The following is a 22,801-nucleotide window of genomic DNA, read 5'->3' as shown; positions in this document are numbered from 1 at the left end:
CTCTCCCATTATCATTTGAGAATTTTTTGCTCTGTATGTCTTTGCTTGCTTTAAAACACAAAAGGGATCATTTACAAAAGATGCTGATGAGATAACTCACTACAGCAGAAAGAAGCAGAGGTTGTATTTCTAACAGATTACTCTTTTGAAGTCAGCTGTTGTTAGACCTACTTATCTTACTCCCTGAAAACTCTGACCCTCTCTGGAAACCCACATATTTTACCTTCTCTCATTTTTGTGTTTGTTATATATATATATATAACATATTATTACACTAGTACATGTATACAACCTATAAATAATTATATATTGGGGGTAGCACTCGATTTTTACTGACAGTGGTGTGCAAGACTGGAGACTGCTGCTCTAGAAAAGCTCTGGTGCCACCTAGCATTGATACTCAACTGCAAAGACAGCTTCATAATGAATACTGGTGACAGGTTTTAAAGTTGTGCAAGTCTTTTCAAATACTTTGGGACTTGCTTATTCTAAACTTTCCAGGTATATTTCTTATCCTGTATGGGAAGTGTGTAAGGGAAGCCACACAAGAAAGCAAGAATGATGAACTAGACACCCCCTCAAAAAAAACCCCACACAACAACTTAAAAACAAAGAAACAAAACCAACAAACAAAACCAACAACCCAGCTTTGAGGCACAAAATCCAGTGCACTGACAACAGAAATTTGCATTAATATAACCAGTCAGCTTAACAGTCAGTTTTCAACAGGGGGCAGGATAGTTTTGAAATGAGCAATTCTGATGCCAAGATAGAGACTGTCTCTGGAACCTGAAGGCTCTAATACAGATGTGGGAGTGGAAAAGAAGAGCTGTCTCAGATTGCCATTTAGCTCTGATATGAAATCAGTATCCAAGCTCAGGCAAGGTAGTTCTAAGGGGAGATAAGAGACATCAGCACTAATTAAAAGTGAATATTGGCTAAACCATTGGTTATCATTTCCCTAACTTTTGGCATACTGGATATGAGGAACAAAACAGCTCTGGACTCTTCTCATGCGAAGAAGAAGGAAAAGGACAAAGAAATACAAAGGCAGCTCTTTGGGAAAGAGTGCAGATGAAAAACCACCCTTAGGCCTTTAAAATAAGTACCAGAAAGTACACTGATGCTTGCCAGTGTTGGGTGGAAAACACATCACAGCTAATCCTTCTTTTGGCAGTCAGGGATTTGTCTTCTCTATTCCAGCTCCAAATCCTTAGTGGTACCAGCTTTGTCAGTGACTGAGCAAGCTGCAGAAGAGGAGAATCCTCCTGGTGTCAGTGTTCATATGGTCAGTTCTGCACTGGAAGTGCCCCAAGGAGATTGCAGTAATAGATGTAGCTTTTGTCCAGTATGATAAATGTCCCTATGTTCTTGGGAACATGCAACACACATTGAATAAAGGGCTGTAACCAAGCCAAAATGAAGTGGCATAATCACCTGTAAGTGGTGCATGCCACTCATGACGCAGAAAGGATTTAAAACTGAAAGAGGTCCCCACCACAAACTCTTCCAAATGTCAGAAAAAAACAAACCACTCTAAGACACAAAGAAGAAAGCCATCCAGTAGCAGTTTGTTCTTAAAAAGATACATCTGCAGAAAACTCCCTCTGAATCTTAAGTTATCAAGAGTAGAAAGATAAATAATTCCCTAGCCAACTAAGTTTAGCTTAGGATACATGGCACTAGCTATGCACCAAAGAACAGCTGCCAGGCACTGCATAGATCCCTTTCACTACCATTCAAAGTTACAATCTCATCTGTACAGTGCACAAATTTATGTGGATAGTTGTCACTCAACAAAAGGAAGAATAAGTTCCAATTTGTACTACATAATAAAAATTAAACCACTAAAATGCAAGGTTAATGTACAAAATGATAACTCATCGGTAAAATTTAAATTTCTTCCTCCTCCTCCCAATCTACAATTATATGTGTTTTCCAGCAACCAGGTATTTCACACACAAACCACCATACGTGGATTTTTTATTTCCAGCCAGCACGGTCCTTTGATCTTCTGACTCATCAAGAGGAGTTCCAGGCTAGAGGTGTTCGTTCCAAACACGTGTGAAAATGTTTGCCCTTTCAGATCTTGGGGAAGCCGAGGGTGTTCAGCCTAACAGGTAACAGAGAGCAGTGAGTCATTTCACCCCACAGAAGTCTTCAAGGTTGACACACCCTATTTGGTCAGACCTTAACAAAAAACTACAGAATACTCGAAACCACTGGCATTTCCCCCAAGCAAAGCTGTAGCCTGTAATCCCTGACAGTAACTGAAGAAGTTACACATAGGCTCAACTTAAAAATCAGGACAGTAATGAAAAAACACACTAAAGTTCTTTATCCATACTGGATACATCAGCCAACTCTACAGTAATGTTCAATGACCATTTTAATACAGAAACTGCTCACATTGTCAACCTAATTAAACAGTTACAGCTTTAATCTTGTCTGACACAGAATGACTGGTTAAAGTGTTCCTGCACAGCTAAAGAAGAATTTGAGACAGCTAGCAAATCTCTATGGGATGCTGCTTTTGCACCTAAAATCCGCACAAAAAATGATTTTAAAAGGTATTTTCCCAGAAACTAACCCGACAGGTTCAAGACTACTGAATCTCTTATGTTTGAAAACAAATTTTTGCTAACAAAGAATAGCTACTGATGTTCTCATCTTTACTTCTCACTTTTACAGGTCTTCACAAAAATCCTTCTCACCCAGCTGCTATTTTCAAGCAAGTAGAATTACTGGCTATACTACAGACATCAATAGGTGACAAAAAATAAAGTAGGAAAAAATTGGGAATATAGATTGTAGAAAAATCAATAAGCAAATTATAATTCAGGGAGAAGTTGGAAGAAATGCAGTAGTTGTAGGAAAAAAAATTTTCCCTCATGTTTCATTTACATAACTAGAGTGAATGCTAACAAATCACCATGTTATAGGTAACCTGGTAATCAACTGTTTTCTTAAGGACTAACCAACATATAAAGAATAACAAAAAAAAGGTCACAAGTTTAGGTATTAACCTCTTTTTTTGTTCTTGTTGTTGTTATTACAAGATAACAAGCAACTAAAAGCACACTGTAAAAGAGGTACACCCACTAGCTACTAAAGATCAAATCCTTTATTTAGTAAAACTATAACATTCTTAATTAAATAAGAAAGCAAGTAATGGTATTTTGTCAGATTAATTATACTCACCGAATATTTAACTTCTAAGTATTCAGATTTTGCTGGTACATCCGGAATCTCAAAAGCGTAGTATTTTTCCACTTTCTATATAAAACAAAGATATTTTCAGTATCTCCCAACTGAATAGTCATTCTGGCCCAAGGGAAAGCTAAAGAAATAAAGGCCAGCCAAAACATACATTTCAAATATCATGGCCTTGATCTTTTATTTCAAATTCTGCAACTCATTATAACCAGCTGAGGATACTAAGAACGTTTTAGTTCCTGTATTTAAATCTCTGTATGTTTTTTTACCATGAAGAGTTTCTACAGAATTGACTTGCAAGTATACTAGCCACTACAAAACACAGTGGTGGTTAAGGAGACAGGAACGTTCTTTAAATTCACAGGTTTCAGACACACTCATGAGAATTGGTGGGTGCAGACCTCCACAAAATCATGAAATGCCTGAGATAGCAAGGGATCTCCAGGGATTGTCTAGTCCAGCCACCTGCTCAGAGCTGGGTCAATTACAGAGGTTGCTCAGGGCTCTCTCGTGCCAGCTTTTGAGTATCCCCAAGGATGGAGACTCCTCAGCTCTCTGGGCAACCTGTGCCAACGTTTGATCTCCCTTACAGTGAAGCAGTGGTCTATGTTCTCATAAACTGTGTGTGTTTCAAATGGTACCTACTGCTTTTATCCTGTCTTCCAGAGTCATCTTTACTTATGCCCATCAAATGTTTATAAACAATGATAATATTTGCACCACCAATCCCTCACCCTGAACCTTCTCTTCTCCAGGCTGAGCAGTCCCAGGTCTCTCAGCGTCTCCTCATGTAACAGATGCTCCAGGCCCTGTAAATATCTTTGTGGTCCTATTCTGGACTTGCTCCCCTAAGTGCACGCATTTCTCACAGTGGGGAGCTCAGCTGAACACAGCATTTCAAGTGCTCACCAGGGCAGCAAAAGGGGAAAGGACCAAATCCTGACACTTGCTGGCACTGCCTCACACAGCCCTGAGTGCCCAAGGCCATCTCTGCTGCAAGGGTGCATTGCTGGCTCTTGTCCAACCTCACGTCTAGCAAGATCAACACGTCCTTCACCCCAAAGATGCCTTCCAGCCAGTCAGCCACCAACATCTACTGGTGCCTGAGGTTTTTCCAGTCCTGGTACAGGACTTTTTCCCTTTTTGGAACTCGATGTGGTTCCTGTATATCAGGAATGTCTAACAGCCTGTCGAAGTTCTTTTGAATGACAGCACATTCATACGGTGTATCAACTACTTCTCCTGGTTTTGCACTGTCTGCAGACTTGTTGAGTGTGTGCTCTGCCATCATCCAAATCATTAACACAGACACCAAGCAGTATCAACCCTTGGGGTGCACCACCAGGGACTGGTCTCCACCTGGACTTTGTGCATCCTATCCTAACACTTCGAGCCCACAGCGCAGACAGTTTTCAGTCCATCTCACTGTCCTCTTACCCATCCCACACAACACCAGTTTGTCCATGAGGATGCTATTGCAGACAGCACTGAAACTATTACTAATGTCAAGATAAACAACAGTCACTTCTCTCCTCTTGTCCACCAAGCCAGTCCATCTCTTCACAGAAGGCTATGAGCTTGGTGAAGCATGATTTCCCCTCTGTAAATCCACACTGAACACTCCCAAGCACCTTGTGACATTGGTTAGCTCTCTCCACACTCGTGGGTGGATCCCACCAGGTCCCATGCGCCTTTATCTGTCCAATTTGTTTAAGTGTGCCCTAACCTGATTCTCCTTCACTGAGGACAAGCCTTTGCTTCAGGTTTTCCTTCTGGTGTCTTGGAGTAAGGGATTGCTAAAGGCTGGGCTTAGCAGTAAAGACCAAGGTGAAGAAGACATTGAGTATCTTGGCCTTTTCCATGACATGTTACCACATTTCCCATCCCTTTCAGCAGCACTTCTTTCCTAGTCTGCCTGTACCTACAGAAGCCTTTCCTGCTGCTCTTTGTCTCCCTCACAAGATTCAACTCCAGGGGCGCTTTGGCTTTCCCTTCTTCACCACAAGGTCACCTCCATTAATCCATCCTCTAATCCTGACCAGCTCTTTGCTCTCCTTCAGGCAGGGCTCCATGCATTCCCATTGCTCTGACATACAAAAGGGACTCCCCACTCCTTGCCATCCCAGCCTGTCGTAATCACATCCTATCCCACCACGTCTGTGATCCCAAATCAGATTGTACCCCTTTAACTCTACACAGCTCCTCTTTTACACTGCATGCTTTAGTGTACCAGCACTTCAGAGAGGAACCCAAGAGAGATGATTTCCCAACCATCTGCCAGCTGTTTAATTTATTACATGTTTGGAGCAGAATCATTTCTATGACACTATTGTATTTTTCATTTTCAGAGACTTGGGTTTTACTAGAAAGTAGTCAAGTTTGTTTACACAACTCCAACAAAGACCATTAAAGCAGTTCAGCACAACTTTACTGAAAGTTAAGCATCACTTCTGCTTTCTTCAAGAACAATAATGATTTTCCACAACACACACAGCTTGTCAGTTTCTAAGAATAACTACCTTAATTTTTCAAATAATTATAGTACCCTGTGCAACACTGCTATAGCACCTGCTGAAATGCCATGCCCTACCCTGTAATAGGTATGCTCTGCCCTGTAGTAATTTACAAACCATCTGCATCGCTGTTACATATTATTGTTATTATGTTATGCCATAACTATGCTAGCACATTACTTCACAAGAATTTCTAGAGGCACCTTAAATTAAAAATCACATTTTTCACTGGACAATGTATTACGTTCAGCACTTTATACACAAGATTCAGCATAATATACCACTAGAGAAAATTTAATGAGAAAAAACAAAATCACTACAAATGGGAATAAAATTTACAAATTAACAAAACACGTGCGGAGTTAGGTGAACTTGAAGTTATTTGTGTTTGGGGTTGGATGGTTGGGGTTTTTTTTCCTTAAATTAATCGCATCAGCACCAGCTCCCTCGGGGCACTACAACCAGCAGTTAAGCTTGTTGCCTCAAGTACTACTTTGGTTGTAAGGCTGCAAAGCCTCGGTAGGGGAGCTATAAATAGGAAGCAGGCAAATCCAGAAACTACTATGGCATCGACAGTTACATGGAAGCAGAAGTGTAACATAACTTGGTAGGAGAGCACCACTGTGAAGCCAGATCAGCACGGCAGATTAGCATGGAAACGCAGATCCGAACTGTTGAGCCAAAGCAGCATCCCACACAAAGAGCAGATCAGAGCTGCAACATACTAGATGGCAATGCACAGCTTTTAGCACATACCGCTGGTGCCCCCTCCTCTCTTTTTAATTAAAAAAAAATAAAAAATACTCTCCAGCTTCAAACAAGTTCTTGTTGCAAACGCAAGCTGAACACAGTATAAAAATAGTCTGCTGCAATGATTCATCTGCGTTATTCCACAGAGCTCAGCTCAATTACACCAGCGTCTGGTCATAACTGCAGCGAATGAATGCTTTGCTGCGGAGTAATCTGCCCTTCAAGTGGCCCTTCAGAGAGCAGAAATGAGCAGCAGTGATTAGCTGCTAAGTTCCTAAGTGGAGTAAGGCTGCTTTCAAATTGATTTGTGAAGACTTGCTAACTTGGCAGCAGTGCAACCCATTGAAGCCACAATTAGCAGCAGGTGCAGGAGGAAATGATATGGCTCAAGTGTATCTGTTCACAGGGACAAAGTCGGGTGCTGGCAAGGCCAAGATGCACAGGGAACAACTTGTCTCAGTGTACAAATATTGGCTCTCTCTGCATCATCACAAAACGGGGTATTCCGAATAAAGGAAGGATGGGTGCATGACAGGTATGTTAGTAACCTTTCCTATTTCCAGCCGATGACAGAAGAAGAGTAGTTTCTCAGTTTCACAACACTATGCAAAAACTGAGACTTCATATTACTCTGAATTACTTGTGAGTATTTCCCTCACCTGAGCAACATGGCCATTGGCTTTTTAAAAATCTTTTGAAAACCAACCCTTAACAACACTGGTAGTGAACCACTAGTTGCATATCACAGAGCAGGGGAGTTCCAAAGTACATTAGCTCTTAACCACACACAGGCACAACTGTGTAGAGATCACATTTTGCAGCATTTATTTAGGTCAGTGCCACAAATAATTCCAATTCGAGAGCCCTGCACACCCCTGTGAAAAAACATAAGCAAGGGTTGTGTAACAACACATCATCTCTGGTGCTACGACTGGAACGAAAAGGAAGATGATGACTCCTTATGGAAAAACTGATTAATAAGGTATATAACCAGGCAAATTCAGGTATCTCAGAGATGAACAGAAGGAGGGCACAGTAATGGGACAACTCCACTACTTCTATGATTATCTTGCAGAGAACACAAAGCCTCCCTGCTGCAGAGATGTAAGCACGGCCAGATTTGGTACCACTTGTTCACATCAATTTTGTGTAATCTGAAATACCTGAGTTACTGTAATACTTCCTTGAATAGTCCTCCAAAGACCCCACCAACAGCCCTGTTCTACTATTCTGTCTTTTCTCTTATCCCCTGTATTACTAATGCCATACTCTCCTACTAGCTCCAATTGTCATTAAACCCTTCCAGAAGGCAGTAAGTACTAAAATTAGCAGAAAATTACACAAGCAAAATAAAGCTATATAGCTTTTATCCTCTTTAGTAAAATTCAGTTTACTGAAGAGTCTGAAGAATTCAAAGATAATTTGAATTCTTACAATTCAGAAACAATTCTAGTAGGTTATTTCAGAGCTCCTCTGCACCTCCAACTATCCTACCTAATTTATTCATGAAATAAAAATTGCAAATTTGCTCTTTTGCTAAAACTGTCCTTTAAATAGCTTTCTTGCTGCTCATCCCATTTTAATGTTTTTAAAGAGCAAACAGGTCTGATCATTATTCTTCACTTTACTAGCTAAAAAAATTAAACCCTTCATAGTTCTCTCTGGTATAACAGATTCTCCTTTTGTCTCATCCTTCTATTACCATCTTTTGTACCTGCCATCTCTTGAGTTTATCTTTCCCCATGAGGGTGACCAAGTGTTATAATATTCGAGGGAAAATCTGAACAGTGTCTTAGTGCTCCTACTTCCCTATTCTTGCCTGAGATCACTCCTGTGTTACACCCAAGGACACCAGAAGCACTGCAGACATGTATTCAGACAAGTCTTTCACCCTGAGCTCTGTGTAAGCTCAGAAAAAATTTGACAGGTTTACCTTGATTTTTAAAAGCCATCTTTGAAGGTTAAACTATATTACTTTTATCACCTCATTCACATTATTCTTCCTTAGCACACCATGGAACAGATGGAGGTGTCCTAAGATTCTGTCAGAAGCTCACCTTTTTGGAGACCTTTCTCCTTCCTTCTATTTCTAGAGTACAACTGTTTGCATCCTCTCTTTTAATGAGGAACTGCTTCTCTTTGAGTTTTCTCCCTCATTCCTGAGAGGATCTTTGAGCAGTAAGCTATCAGAAACTTGTTTTTTATCTCTTGTTAAATTCATTCTTTTCCAATCCCACATGTAACTAAGTTATAATCACCTCTACAAGAGAAATAACAGAGAAAATTGAAAAAGCTAAATTTACATCACAGTTTTGATAGAGAAAATAAGCTAGAACAAAGAAAAAGTTTTACAAAGTACTAGTGTCACATTTTCCCTGAATTCTGTAAATAACACACTAAGCTACAAGTTGCTGAAAATATATCACATCTTGCATGACTCTGCTATTTGAGAAACACTGCTCACATTTTCACTTTAACAACTTAAACTTTCAGAATTACTCTAGCTTTGGCTTAGATGACCTCCTGAGGGTCTTTCCAACCTGCATTACAACACAAATTTGCCTTATTCCCCCCCCCCTTATTTACATATTGTTAAATTCCATTCTTTCTGCATTTTTACTTGCCATCTAACTTCCTAATCAACTATTCAGGAATGAATCCTGTGAAGTCACAAGATTGCCAGGCTGCAAAAAGTTACAACTAATGAAAATCATCTTTGCCAGACTTATGGCACATTACTTCAAGAAACAGCAAAGTTTCTGAGCACACTCAGAACCAACCTTTTCCCCTAACTTGCATGTTTGTGAGCTTTTCCCATCCAGGCTTCCCACCTCTACCCTCCACCCCAAAAGACAAATGCTCTGTGTAAATGGACAATAAAGCTTTCTCACACTAGCAAACTAATTCAGTCCAAATCTGCATCACAATCTGCAACACAATCAGCAGTATCAGCTCTTTTCCTGCAGACTTATGACAACTATTACATTACTGTATGTGCAAAGTTTCCATTATAGCAATATTTCTTTTCCAATGTTATTTTAAGGATTTGTTGAGCAAACAGAGCACAGGAAAATAGCACAGTGAAATAACACTGTTAAGACTATTGTCCATAACTCTAAGACTAGAACAGCTTAACTTTCAAGACTGAATGACAACCCTCACAACTTATTCCCTCCTGCACAGCCACACTCTTACAATCCATGCTCTGAACAGCATGCACTCGAAAAAGATAAATCTGTAAGGGTGAGAAAAAGGATGAGACATGCCAAGAGATAAACTTCCATAAAATATGTGACCAAATGCAAAGACAGTCTAATCCCCGTGTACTGATTTATCTGCTGGACAACACAATCTGTCATTTTAAACTCTGACAGTACCCAGCCAATACCTAGGCTTTAGGTATCAGCACTTTTATCTGTTCTGCATTCTCAAAAACAGCTCAGCAAGAGAGTCTGACATTCAACCCAGTTTTAAAGAAAGTAACGAATAAGTATTTTCAAAAGCATTATGGAACAATCATGTTGCAGATTTACTGCTCTTAAAGGACTACAGATATTTGGGAAGACACTGGGATGGCTTTTACAAGCAGGTACACTTACATATGTCAGGCGTTACATATCTCCATTTCAGCATAACCACCCTCACTGGACAGTGTTTCAACAGCCTTCCCACCTTACCAACCACAACAACAGAAAATGACCAAATAGGACACTTGTAAACAAACCTTGGATTTGAACTTCATGATTTTATACTTTGGTGAAATGCTGTCATTAAATTCCTTGAAAACACTCATTATAGTCACTGGAATCTCCGTCTCTTTACCAGTAGATAGGTCCATCTCCTAAAAAACAGAAGTCAGGTTTTACAAATCAATAAAAAATGCCAACAGACATGACCAGTAAATTGAATTTTACTTTATTTCTTTGTTAATGAAGAAGTACAATGCAATCAGCCAAAACCCCCCAAATTTAAACAGTATTTGAAAAACATTTCAAAAGCACTAAGTTTTCTAATAATACTTCAAGACTACTTTCTTTGATAAACAGCAAGTCTAAAGGTAACAATTTGCTTGCAGTTATTGACTGTAGCCAGGGGAAGCCACAACACTCTAGAAGTTTGCATCTCATGAGCAATACATTGCATATATACTGTTTTTAACTTTATCACCTCCATCAGACAACACTGGCTTCAACAGTTTCCATAAACACATTGCCAGAACCCATAACCTGCCATAAGCAGAATGAAAGGTACTTTTGTTTGACATGCTTAAAAGTCATACTTACTGTTTCACGTGGCAGTAGATAAACAGTTCTCTCAATATTTTTCACTGTCACACAACAGCTGACATAGGTGCTTGCAGATTCAATCCAAACTTTGCCAAACAAAAATACCACACCTAAGGAAAAAGGGCAAAGAATTCAGTACGTGATTCTTAATCATTCCTGTTGTTGCTTAAAGCAGCTTATAATGTATTCTCGCAGAGAAACACAACCATTTCTGGTTTAGGTCCTCGAACAACAAATCTTTCTGATGCATCAGCACATTCTGTGTTGTTTTAAACACCAGCTTTACAAATAGACACCTGTATCATTCATCACGTCTCTACCTCCATTGCTATAGTAACACCTGATCTGTAAAATTCAAAATGGCATCACACAGCCAGTCTCAAAATTTGGTTCTGACTTCCTTTCTATCTAGAGTAGTTTGATAATCCCAGGGGAGAGGGAAGAAGGAGCGAGATGTCAGTGAAAGCCGAAAATTATCAGAATTCCTGTGCTGTCAATCAATCCTGGAACATGTTATCTACAATTTCTCATTCTTCAGCTAGACCAGTATATTAATTCCTCTTCCCTGCACTTCAGGACAGTGGATCAAGACTCTACTACCAATAAAACCTGTAGAAATACATTCTGAAGACAACAACTAGAAGCTGATCAGCTGTAAAAAGTTTTCAAGTGACTATTTTTAACAAATGAGAACACCAAAAGATGTGTGACATCGCAAGAAATCCGAGATGCCAAGAGAGCAGCTGTAACCAAGGGAGACACTCAGAAACCTTGAACAGAGCAAGACTAGTGGCAATTAACTTCATTGTGGACCATGTCATTATTGCACACACGCATCTTTAACCCCGGAGAACTCGGCATTAAGACAAAATGCTGCAAACTGCAAACCAAATATGTCAATCTTTAAAATAACATAGTACAAAGCCACCTGCCTTTCACACATAGTTTGTGAATTACAAGTACAAAAAACATTCAAGTACGACTCAGAAATCGGGCTTCACCAGGTTCCATTCAAACTACAAATAATTAGAGTTTATTTACATAAGAAACACTCTTCCTACAGTACACTAATATTGATGAAATCGGAAATATCAGCACTGAGACTGTCTCAGGAACAGTGTCTCATGCATAGAAAATTTTGGAACCTGCATTTCTCCCTGGCCTGACAATGCACAAGCAAGTCCTTGGTTAAGAGTTATAATCTATCTTTGCCATGAGATCTATCAGACATAAAGGCACCTTTTTTACTCCATTAGATCAAAGATAAATCAGTGAAGATGCACTAAGATGGATGACAAAGTTAAAGTGACAGGCTATGAAAAATCATTTTCTGAGTGCCTGGAATAGATGTGAACAAGACTACTTTTGTCAAGGACAGAGAATGCTGAGGTTTTGAAGATGATGAGACCAAGGATACAAGATTCAGCTGAACAAAGTATCTTAAGAAATTTTAATACAGAGGCAATCTTGAAGATTTAGACAGTTTGAATAGAACTATCTAGAAAGAGCTAAAATTGCAGATTTAAGTGACAGGGAAGATGAAGTTCTTGTCCCCAGCAATCTTTTTTTTTTTTTTTGGTAAGCGATAAAAAGAAAATCTCAGATAGGTTTGTATCATACATACAGAAGGATGAAACTATGAGAGAGACCACAAAACAGTAGTTGGTTGCTTGAAGGCTGGCAACATTAAGAGCATGGAGTAGTTAACCTGTCAGAGAGGTGCATATAAGCAAGTGAGGTACAAAGAACGATACATGACCCAGTCAAAGACAGGATAAAAAGCTGCCTGGATTGCAAAGACAAACTTCAATCAACTCTAGCATGGACAAATAAGTGGTCTTTATATCCAGATTTCACAGAATCAGAGTAATTTAGGATGGAAGGAACCTTTTGAGATCACCCAGTTGAGCACTGACACATGCACTACCACCCACACACACAGTAAAAGCAGTTTTAATGTCAAAGACTTTTCAGAGATATTTCATGTAAAACCAAAAAAACAGAAGAGATATCAGGCCCTATGCTCTGCAAGCCTGACTGTGGAAAGAAGAAATAGGAGTAAAGCTTATAAATCAAAATCTGTGAGAAGAAAAATCATGCTACCAATGAACCAAAAGGTAAGCAAAGTCAAGACACACCGAAAATGTCTTGCAGAGGGGAAAAAAGGGCAGGTTTTATTCGTTATTTCTTTAAAATGTTAATAGGATTACAATTCTCAAGTTCTCTGCGTAAGACCATAAAGGGAGTTATGAAAAGTAAAGCCTCCAAAAATCATTAAGTTTGAAAGAGTCTTATGATTATGCTATAGTATTTACTCTTCAGGCAATGCATTTGACATCGCAGTAAATGAGGCATAAACAAAGATCATGAACATGTTAAACAAAAAGCAGTATCAAAATTTTCCCTTCTACATTACTAATTGAAAACAGGTGCAGTCTTTATTATTCAATCCTGAAAAACTCATAATGAGAAAAGAACACTCCTTGCATGCGAGGAACAGAAATCCTTTCATAATTATGTTCCATTCAGCAACCACTGACTTACAAGACAAAAAAAAAAAGGAAAAATAACAATAGCAGGATCTTTAAAAGTAGCAATTTTATATTAGAGCCATTGATTTCATCAAGATATCTATGATTATTACCACTTCCATCACCAAGCTCTTCAGCCCAGCACAGTCTTATATTTAAGTTTGGCATCCCAACTCACAACAAAAGGTGTTAACAAAGAAAAGTATCTGACTCAATGCTTGCAACATCAACCCAAAAAAACCCTCAACAACATATGGAAGAACCTTCAAGTAAACCCACGAGGCACAAATTAGAAACCTAAGATCCTGAAGCTGCTGATGAAATGAGGGGACAGATGGGAAGTGCTTAGAACAGATGTGAATACAGATTCTTTTGTCAGAGCTCAGATCAGAATGATGCAGTTTTCAAGACTACGAGAGCTAGGACTCACATGTCAGCTGCACAGAGTATCTCAGCAATGTTAATCCAAAGACAATCTTCAAGACTTAGGTAGTTTGAATCAGGGGACATGGAGCTGAATTTCAGGCCACCTTCCTCCCTCGACAGACATGCCTTTTCTCTGCATAAAATCATGCAACTGCTATTGTACAGGCTTCCTATTAATCCACCTGAAATTTAAGTTACATTTCCAGAAAAAAGAAAGCATGCTCAATTGTTGCACCACTGAGCAAGAATTAAACAAATTCAGCTTACTCCTGCAGTGTTTCTAAGAAGGCCAGTGGGTTACCAACACAGGAGAGCTGGTAGCTCCCTTTTCCCTCCTTGCTTCCATACTAGGCCAAGAAATTACATTCTTACTTTTCCCAGTCATAGTGCCCTGCTCTGAGGACAGAGGCGCAGAAAAACAAGAAATGAATGTATAAGTCAGAGAGCACAGAGACACAGGGTATCTAGACGGAATTTAGGCAAGTCTGAAAATCCCAGTTCAATAAAAAAGAATCAGAATGGCATTTTCTGCCTTTAACTGAACGGTTACCTGGCTGACTGTACTGATCTTCATAAGCATCCAGCCAATAAAATCTTAAGACTTGTTCATCATTTTCCCCATTCACAAGTGGAAGGAGATTGGGGTCTAGCTGAACTTCTGCTGCTACTAGATCAGCTTCATCCTCATCAATTCTGTCCCAACATGAGATATCTGGGAGAGAACAACTTCTGCAGGTTTTGCAGAAGAAGAAAGAAACAAGTAAAATTATGCCTTTGCTATAACCACAGTTTTGCTTTTTTTTCAGTCTTATATTCTTCTTTTGTTGCTCTTCCCACCACCAAGCAACATTCCCAACAGCTGGGTTTCCTAAGGTTTCTTCTGAAAAGCAGAATGGAGTAACAAAGACAGAAACCCACAAACAAGTATGGTTCTTTATACACCACACAAAGGCTTTAAAAATCTGGTATTTCAGCATTGGTCACTCAAGTCCTTACACAAGGAATATATATATATTCAACTATACAAGTTGCCCAGTGGGAACAACAGTTTATTTCAACAAAACTACCTTTTCAGCCATTAAATGTTTAGGTCTTTTTCATAATTCAAACATTTTACAGTTTGAAATATTTTGTTATGGAAACATAATGATTACAGATTTTCCAAACAGTTTTAAAAAACCAAACAAACGGGAAAAAACTACCTTGTTTCCTATTTCCAAAGATGTGGCTGTTCACCATTACTTTTAGTAACAATACTTTTACTTGCAACTAATAATATGATACTATGATATTATGATTTGCTTAGAAGAAGCATTATTAGCTATTCCTCATTTTGTTCAACACCTACACTGAGTCACCTCAATGTACTGAAATACATATTGTCACATGCTAAATCCCAAAAAATAATTTTTCAATTAAGTAGCTATCAGCATGTTACCATTCTGAATGTCACTACAAAAAAAAAATGCACAAATTGCACAGCATTATCATCATTCTGTCTGCATCACAATTATCCCTTTGACAAAGACAAATACAAAAATAAATCTAAGATTTATGGATACTGAAAGCCTTCTTGGTGGAAGAAAAAAAAGAAGAAAAAGAGATTCTTACAAGGCAGATGTCTCTTTCTTCTCCGATTCCAGCTGCTCAGTCTCTTTCTTTTCAATTTTGTTGTCTCTTTTCAAGTTTTCAGCTATCTCAGGTATAGTTTCCACATGCTCTGCTTCCATAGGTTCATCAAAGTCCTCCTCATCAAAATCCATCATCCCCTGATCATCATCTGCAAGTTCTGCAGACAGAACTCAAAGCTTGAATCATTAAAATGACACACTGTATACTACAGCAGGATGCATAGATAACATACTATAAACATGAATATAATATACAGTATTAATGCACAAACAAAATATCCCATTTAAGCTATCTAAGCATCTAGGTAGCATAAATTAAGAAGTGTTTTAACACTAACATACTGTATTTAAAGAGTTTGCAGAACTGGTTTTTGATACCTTCAGTAGCTTTCTCTCCTACTGTCTTCACTATCCTCTCATTTTCTGTAGGTTTTTGCACATATTTGGTATCCTCATTTTCAGAGACTCTCACAGACTTTGCTGTACAATTGGGATGTTTAGGATGCAATGAAGCCGGAGGAAGGGTTTCCTTTCTGAGATGAGCATGAGCTTTCTTTGATACAGGAGTGATTACCTGAAAAACATTTTAACCATCAATTTAAAAAAAAAACAAACTCAAAAGAGCAAAAAAAGAATAAAAACACCTTTGCATTTCCTATCTGCAGAACTATTAACCAGGGCTAGATGAAAAGTTCCACATATTTTTCAGCATGATAATTAAAACTCCTCAAGAGTAAATTTTAAATTCCACAAAATCATTTCTGCTGTGATATGTGTCTACTAGAATGTTTAAAACCAGTTCACAACATGTCATGGCTGGCATTTACTTAAATTTTGAGGCAATAAGCCTCAGAATTGTTCTTCAGACAGGATACCACTATGGCAGCAACTACAGAACCTCTTTTTATGGAACACGTGGTATGAAGTGGCCTTCACCATGACCAACAACAGGTCTCTGCATCTGTTTAATTCTCTAACATCTCCAATTGCTCCTCCTAGGACCACAGAAGCCATCAGTTGAATGGCCTATCTGGGAATTAATTTCCTTCTCAATGTTTCCTACAAAAGTGATCACTGTTTTGCATCATGAAGACAAAGATCCTCTCTTACTATATCTCCCCTTTCGTTTTTTTTCCAACTGCTTCCAGGTTCAAACACAACTGCTAAGATGAGAATCACTGGGGATTATTTTCAACCTAAGAGTTGATACCACTATTACACAAAGTTTCACAAATCAGATATATCTACACTACTGCATTTTCCCTCCACAGACTTTTCCCAAATATCTCATTGTATTTCCAGCTATAAAGTCCTTCTCATTTACCAGAACTCCTAACAAAATGCCAGCCTTCCACCCTTAACAGCTCATCCCTCCTTTCACCCCAAAATCTTCCACTAGGGCAAACTTCTATCTACAACTTCAATTTTCCATTTGCTTTACGTGTCTGCAGAAGATTAGTTTCTTATCCTTTTCCACACACACAAATACTCCTGCTTATTTCACCTCCCATATCCCCTCTCCATTCCATAAGGGTCTTTTCTACTCTGGAAAAGAGACAAAGCAGCAGCTCACCTTTGTGTGACATACCTAACATTATATATGTACTAGTACTACACTGAAGATATCAAACTAATTGTATTCTGTTTATGTATTAACATGAAAGGGGATGTGGAAAAATGAATGAAGCTACACTGTAACATTGCTAAGGAAGCTAATGAGAAAGTTAATTTCTAGAAGTAGAAATAAAAGTCAACAGTATTCAAACCAAAATACTTATTAATGAGAACTTTTTTTTTTTCCTCTTCACCTTGGAAGTTTGGGACTGCACAGAGAAAGGATTCAGTGCTACTCCAGCAGATCTTTTCCTCTTCAGCATTATAAGTGGTGGTGGACTTAGCTGAACTGTCTGAATATTGAAAAAAAGGACAAAGTCAGAAAATGAAGAGGTGTTCTTTTAGCATTTTCTTTTGCTTTGGTTAGTAACAATTTTCCATTAAAGAGGGACACTGGAATTTCTCATTTACGAAGAAAACCCACCTCTTGATATAAAGCTCGGCCATGTAAAAAGAGTTATTTGAACAATCAGCCCATGAAGACAGGCACTAGATTTTTTTTGTAAACTGCCATCAACAAGTGAAACAGTTTTCAAACAGTGGGAGTTTCAATAGCTAGCTGTGCTTTTCACACACAGCTACGAGAATAACTTGAGGTACGTTTTTTATGTCTGCTGAAGCAGTACCACTGAGCATACATGCCTAAAGAAAGGTAGGAGTGCTCTTTCAGCACTGTTACACTAGAGGAAAACACATTTTAACTTATTTACATATACAGATATCTATCAATGGCTAATAACAAAAGAAACTTTAGAAAACAAACAAAACACAAAAAAATCAATAGGTAACTACCATTTAAGTAAATAAAAGCCATAGTATAATTATGAGCATTACTTTCCCTAATCAATATTCCACAAATTTGACAGCATAAAAAAATGCATTTGCCTAATGATTTCAGGGTTTGATAGCCTGATATAACTCTCAGTCAGATGTCATAGGGAGGGGTAAAATAACAAGAGCACAAAACCAAGAGAACTTTACATTGGGACATCTTATACCCCTTACTGCTCTGAAAAAACACATTAACCTTATTATGATACAACATACTTCACCTCAGTACCTCACCACTACAGCAGTTTCAGGGTTTACATGTAAGCAGTCCTTTCGGTTTTAAGAAATCCTGCTGAAGGGGCATTAAGTCATTGAAAAGTCACTAGTGATGAGGAACAGCCTCATTTGAGACAGCCCAAACCGTGCCATAGCAGCCATCCTGCACTCCTGACTCAAAGGAAGTGTTAATCTGGTTCTCTGTAGCAAATCGTGGGAAGCAGGAGGCAGACAGACGTTCAGGCTATGTCATCTGCTGAAACAGTCCTCCCTCAGCTCCTCTCCTGAACCCAAACACAACAGATGGAAATATCCTACAGTGCACCGGCTGAAGCCTGATGACACAGATGTACAGTGCACATGATTCAGATAAAGTTGAGTTTTCTTTCACTCCAAGCTGACTAAAACCTAGAAGGCTGCATTAGCACAGGCTCCTTAACATAAACCATCCCTACTCAGGTCATAGCAGTTTTGCCTTATTAAGCCAATACAGTCACGCAACTCCTGCATGGTGGAGACAAAAGCTAGACTACATACATATGTGGAATATACCAAGCAGATGTGCTATGGATGAAACCAGTCTTAGATCTTCTAGTTTTACAAAGAACTGTATTTTCCCTTATAAATTCCATGGCAAAAAAAAAAATGAGTGGATTAAGGTATTTCCAGTAGATTTCATTACCATACTTACTTCAGCATTAAGATCTTGAAGAATATCCCCTAGTAAATCATCCTTTGACAGGTCCACAGTCTTCTGTAAGATAAGATTAGCCAAACAGTTCTCAGTTATATGTGCAAACCTAATCAGGAGACCAGCAGTAAATTACTAAACAGTTTCCACAAAACACAAACAACTTTTTCAGAAATGCTCCATACACAGAAGGCTGTAATAGAAGTTTACGTCTTGCTAGACAGAGGAAACTGAAATGAGCTCTTGATTTATTCCACTCCCACTAAAATACTTTAAACAAGTCAGAAACATTTAGACTCAAAAACTAAAAAACTTACATCTGTGTTTTTCTTCCCAGCACTGGCTAAAAACATAGACTTGATTGTGTTTGGCTTTGACACCACAGATTTTTTCATGGTTTTTTTATCAACCGTAGATGTTTTGCCACCTTTTCCTACAGAAAAAAATATTAATTGTGAATTTTACATCAGAAAAGCTCCATGTTTAAGGATCCAGTTATTAGCAGGAATAGATACCCAATGTAGTCCGCTTCTTCCACCTTTATACTGCTGGCTGAAATGAAGCCTGATCATCTCCAGGAAAAGAAAAACGTCCAAGTGTTTGGCACTAGCCTTGCATTCTCAACATCAGACTCAGTTTCTCAGTTTTCCACCAGCCTCGTAAAAGCTGGGAAAACCATCTGATCCCAGATTCTTAAAAGCATACAGGTGTTTAGTGGCCAAGAGGGACCACACATCTCTTAGCCACTGGCTTTGAAAACCAAGCCCACTCCTAGATGCATTTGTTCTAGAAGTGAATATATACTCCACAGAAGACTGTAAGCAGAATTGCCCCAGTAGTGCTGAAGTAGTTAATAATGATTTGACCTCAATTTTTGAACCTCCATTTTCTGCATTACGCGGGCTGAACAAAATCCGCAGCCAGATAATGAGAGAGCTTCAGGTAACATGTCATTTGGCCACATTCACCACACGCTGATGCCAAGAAGTTGCCCATTTTAGGTATCACTTAAAAGTCCCTGGAATACATTCTACAGTGCATGTTCAATTTACCTTTCTTATTGGAACTGAGAGCATCATCATCCAGATCTTCATCAAAGATTTCCCTTCCATCTTCTACATAACCAATCCCATCTGTAGAAAAACAAATAGTTGAAAACTTAGTTTAAATTCTGTCTTCTGATATTCCTAAATAATTAATTTTTTCACATACTTAAACACTTTTGCCTCTTTAATATAGAGCAAAAGTTAGAAATGCTGAAGTGTTAAAAACAACAGCACTCCTAGAAGTATCTATCTACTAGACTAAATATACTGTTATGTGTTTAATTAGAAATTATCAATTACAGTATTTTTTTTTGTAAAACTATAATCCTGATAACTGGAAATAAAATTCCAAGAACAGGTCTTCACTGAAAAATATTTTCATTACCATCCTAATATACTATTATAAGAACAATGTAAAGATAAATTCCAATAAGATTGCCTCTTTCTTGTCCCCTAAAACAAATTTAAAGAATGTACTAACCGTAACTTACTTCAAATCATGTACATTGAGTTATAACACTATAACCAAAATAACTGCAAATGAATCTTAACTTACCATCATCAACAATCCAGTCATCATCCTGACGGTCCCTGACCATCTTGGAGTATTCATCCTCATCTATTTCATCATAAACACCTGTGAACTCCTCAACCTACAGTTAAGGTATACTGAGGATTAACAGTTTTCATAACATTAGTTATTAGTACAGATCATCAGAATATAAAAGTTCCCAAGAAATGCATGGTTTCCTACAGTGCTACACTGTTCTCAACTGGTTGCAGTTATTCATTAAGTTTCTTTTTTGGCAGTGACAAAAGACAAATTATCAATTTATAAAATTATCACACCATACTGAAACTCAAAGTCTGCTGAAACACTGGCAGAGATTTCATTTGAAACTGACTTCCTTTACTGCTCATTTCATATTATCAAAACAAAATTTAAAAAAAAAAAAAGAAATCCTAGCAATGACCTTGGTTCTACTCTCAAACCAAGCTGAGCTCAGTGAAAAGGAAGGTTATTTGCATGCTAATTTTGCATGGACTTCAGGTTTCTTTACATTTATCTACCTCAATGTGGAAGTCACATTTCCTGTTGGCATCACAATTACACAGTAGCAATGTTACACTGCCAGATTTCAGTTTTATCAGTTAAATACTTAAACTCTGGTCTCTTTCTGGAAACACAGCATACCAACGCTAATGGATTTCAGCCATGTAAAGCTCTGAAATTAATTTAAAGTTTAAAATAATTTGAAGTTAAAAAAGTACTTCCTATCATATCACTAATTATGCAATTAAATTTTAAAAATCAGTCCTTCCCTATGGCATAATTTTCAAGCAATGGCAACATTTGATTAGCAAACAGTTTGGCAAATAGTTTGACTAACATTTAAGAAAACTGGTTCAGTTTTGAAAAACGGAAAGAAACAAATAAATTATACCAGAAAGCAGCAAAACTACAGCTACATTCTAAAACACATACACCATTAAAAACACAAAAGCTAATCTTATTTTGTTTCCCGTAACTTTTACATATCTATAAATGGTAGTTAAGCCTCTCAGCTCACATTCACTTTTCATAAAGAAGATGAGGAATTTTCACCTCATATTTTAATTTTTCGCCAGCTTTGGCTTTTTTCAGACGTTCAAGTGCTTCTTGCTGGCCTCTTCTATTCTTCCTCTCACGTCTAGAACGTGATGCTGCAAAACTTCCAGACTCATGCATAGCTGCAATTAATTAAAAAAAAGAGAAGTAAGTCTAGTAATGAGCTGCTTTATCTTTGGTACTTAGTATTCAGTGATGCATTAATAGATGACTACAGTTTCACTTAAAATCAAGATAAAGGCCCACTTGTTTAAAAGCACAATCAGGATGGCTCTTAATAAGCCAGTTCTGGAATTATGCTGAAAGCATGACCTGACAAACCGGGAGATCAAAAAACACTTCATGCCAACTCATATTCAGCACGAAGCTACCATCTGTTTCTAAAGAACCTCTCAAACCTCATCAACCATTATCTGAAAGGGATCCCTCCATTCCTTTCTTGGGAACTTCCAGCTCCTTTTATTTTGCATGTCTCCATGACAACTCAGCAATAGCCAGAATTAAGACAAGGCCTACATTGCTATAAGGCAGTAATGGTTTTTTTAGGTGGTTTCACAATGTTTAAGAGTGCAGCCAGATTGAGACGAACTAATAATCTACTGACAGCACAGGACTGACATCCCATTTTGTCCTATACTTCCTTCCCTTAAAAATGCTTCCCACAGCAGGGCGCTCTCCACTTCTCCCGACCCTTTTCCCTGTATCGATTTGGGGAAGGGAGGAACTAGTTATGACCTTTTTCCCCTGTATTGATTTGGGGGGGGGGGGGAACCAGTTATCTGACCACAGAGAACGGAAGTTCCCAATCCAAACAGCCCAGGGACAAGACCGAGGGGTTTGAGTGAGGAGCTAAACACCCCGTGGCGACCAAGGCTGGCCAGGTGTCCAGAGGAGCAGGACAGTCCCCTCCCGGTGGCAGCAGCAGATCGGACTGTGAGCAGAGCTGCACCCAGGCAGTGTGGCTGAGACAAGTACAGATTTGTATCGCTACGGGCTGAGCTAAAAGGGGGGCATTTACACTGTGTGAGAGAACTGCGAAGATGTCACAGGGTGGGTTTACTTTCTGCCAGATCTTTGCGTTTGCTGTCAGCCAGCGCGCTCCTCCGAGACAAACGTGTTTGCAGCCACTGCCGGGACCACCCGCGCCCGGGGCTGCCCCCGCCCCGAATCGCCAGCGCGGCCCCCGGCGGCGATCACAGGAGAGGCCCCTCATCCTCCGGGGATGTTCCGCCGGCTCGGGGCAGTGGGGCCGGTGCGGGGCCGTGCGGCCCGTGCCCCCCGCACCGGGTGTAAACCTCCCTCGCCTCTGCTCCTCTCCCCACCTGCCGGGAGAGGGTCCCTCCGTTCGGGTACGGCCCCGCCGAGCCCCCCCAGGCCGCGGGACCCTCTCGGAGCGTTGTCCCCGCCACCACCGCGGCCGCCCACCCTGCACGCTCGATCC

The 22,801-nt window shown here is 39.1% G+C and overlaps 1 protein-coding gene across 2 annotated transcripts in view; it reads right to left on the bottom strand.

The window, feature by feature from the left end:
- POLA1 (DNA polymerase alpha 1, catalytic subunit) overlaps window positions 1–22,801 on the bottom strand; it is a 196,954-nt gene that overhangs the window by 173,174 nt on the left and 979 nt on the right. Inside the window, exons 2-14 of one of the 2 annotated variants that reach the window (XM_027884228.1) lie at window positions 21,358–21,482; window positions 20,308–20,404; window positions 19,758–19,838; window positions 19,023–19,138; window positions 18,706–18,768; window positions 17,162–17,260; window positions 15,732–15,927; window positions 15,334–15,523; window positions 14,273–14,451; window positions 10,763–10,875; window positions 10,204–10,320; window positions 3,202–3,276; window positions 1,975–2,113 (exon numbers count right to left, since the gene is read on the bottom strand). In XM_027884228.1, the coding sequence (XP_027740029.1) occupies window positions 1,975–2,113; window positions 3,202–3,276; window positions 10,204–10,320; window positions 10,763–10,875; window positions 14,273–14,451; window positions 15,334–15,523; window positions 15,732–15,927; window positions 17,162–17,260; window positions 18,706–18,768; window positions 19,023–19,138; window positions 19,758–19,838; window positions 20,308–20,404; window positions 21,358–21,482 (1,590 nt within the window). The remainder of the gene's footprint in view (window positions 1–1,974; window positions 2,114–3,201; window positions 3,277–10,203; window positions 10,321–10,762; window positions 10,876–14,272; window positions 14,452–15,333; window positions 15,524–15,731; window positions 15,928–17,161; window positions 17,261–18,705; window positions 18,769–19,022; window positions 19,139–19,757; window positions 19,839–20,307; window positions 20,405–21,357; window positions 21,483–22,801) is intronic. The other variant, XM_027884229.1, reaches the window with a different exon arrangement.

This window comes from Empidonax traillii, unplaced genomic scaffold (genome assembly GCF_003031625.1).
Source record: "Empidonax traillii isolate 1590-97213 ecotype Southwest subspecies unplaced genomic scaffold, ASM303162v1 scaffold140:size1466565, whole genome shotgun sequence".
In the NCBI taxonomy this organism is placed as follows: domain Eukaryota; kingdom Metazoa; phylum Chordata; class Aves; order Passeriformes; family Tyrannidae; genus Empidonax; species Empidonax traillii.
This window is presented reverse-complemented; position numbering and strand designations above follow the sequence as displayed.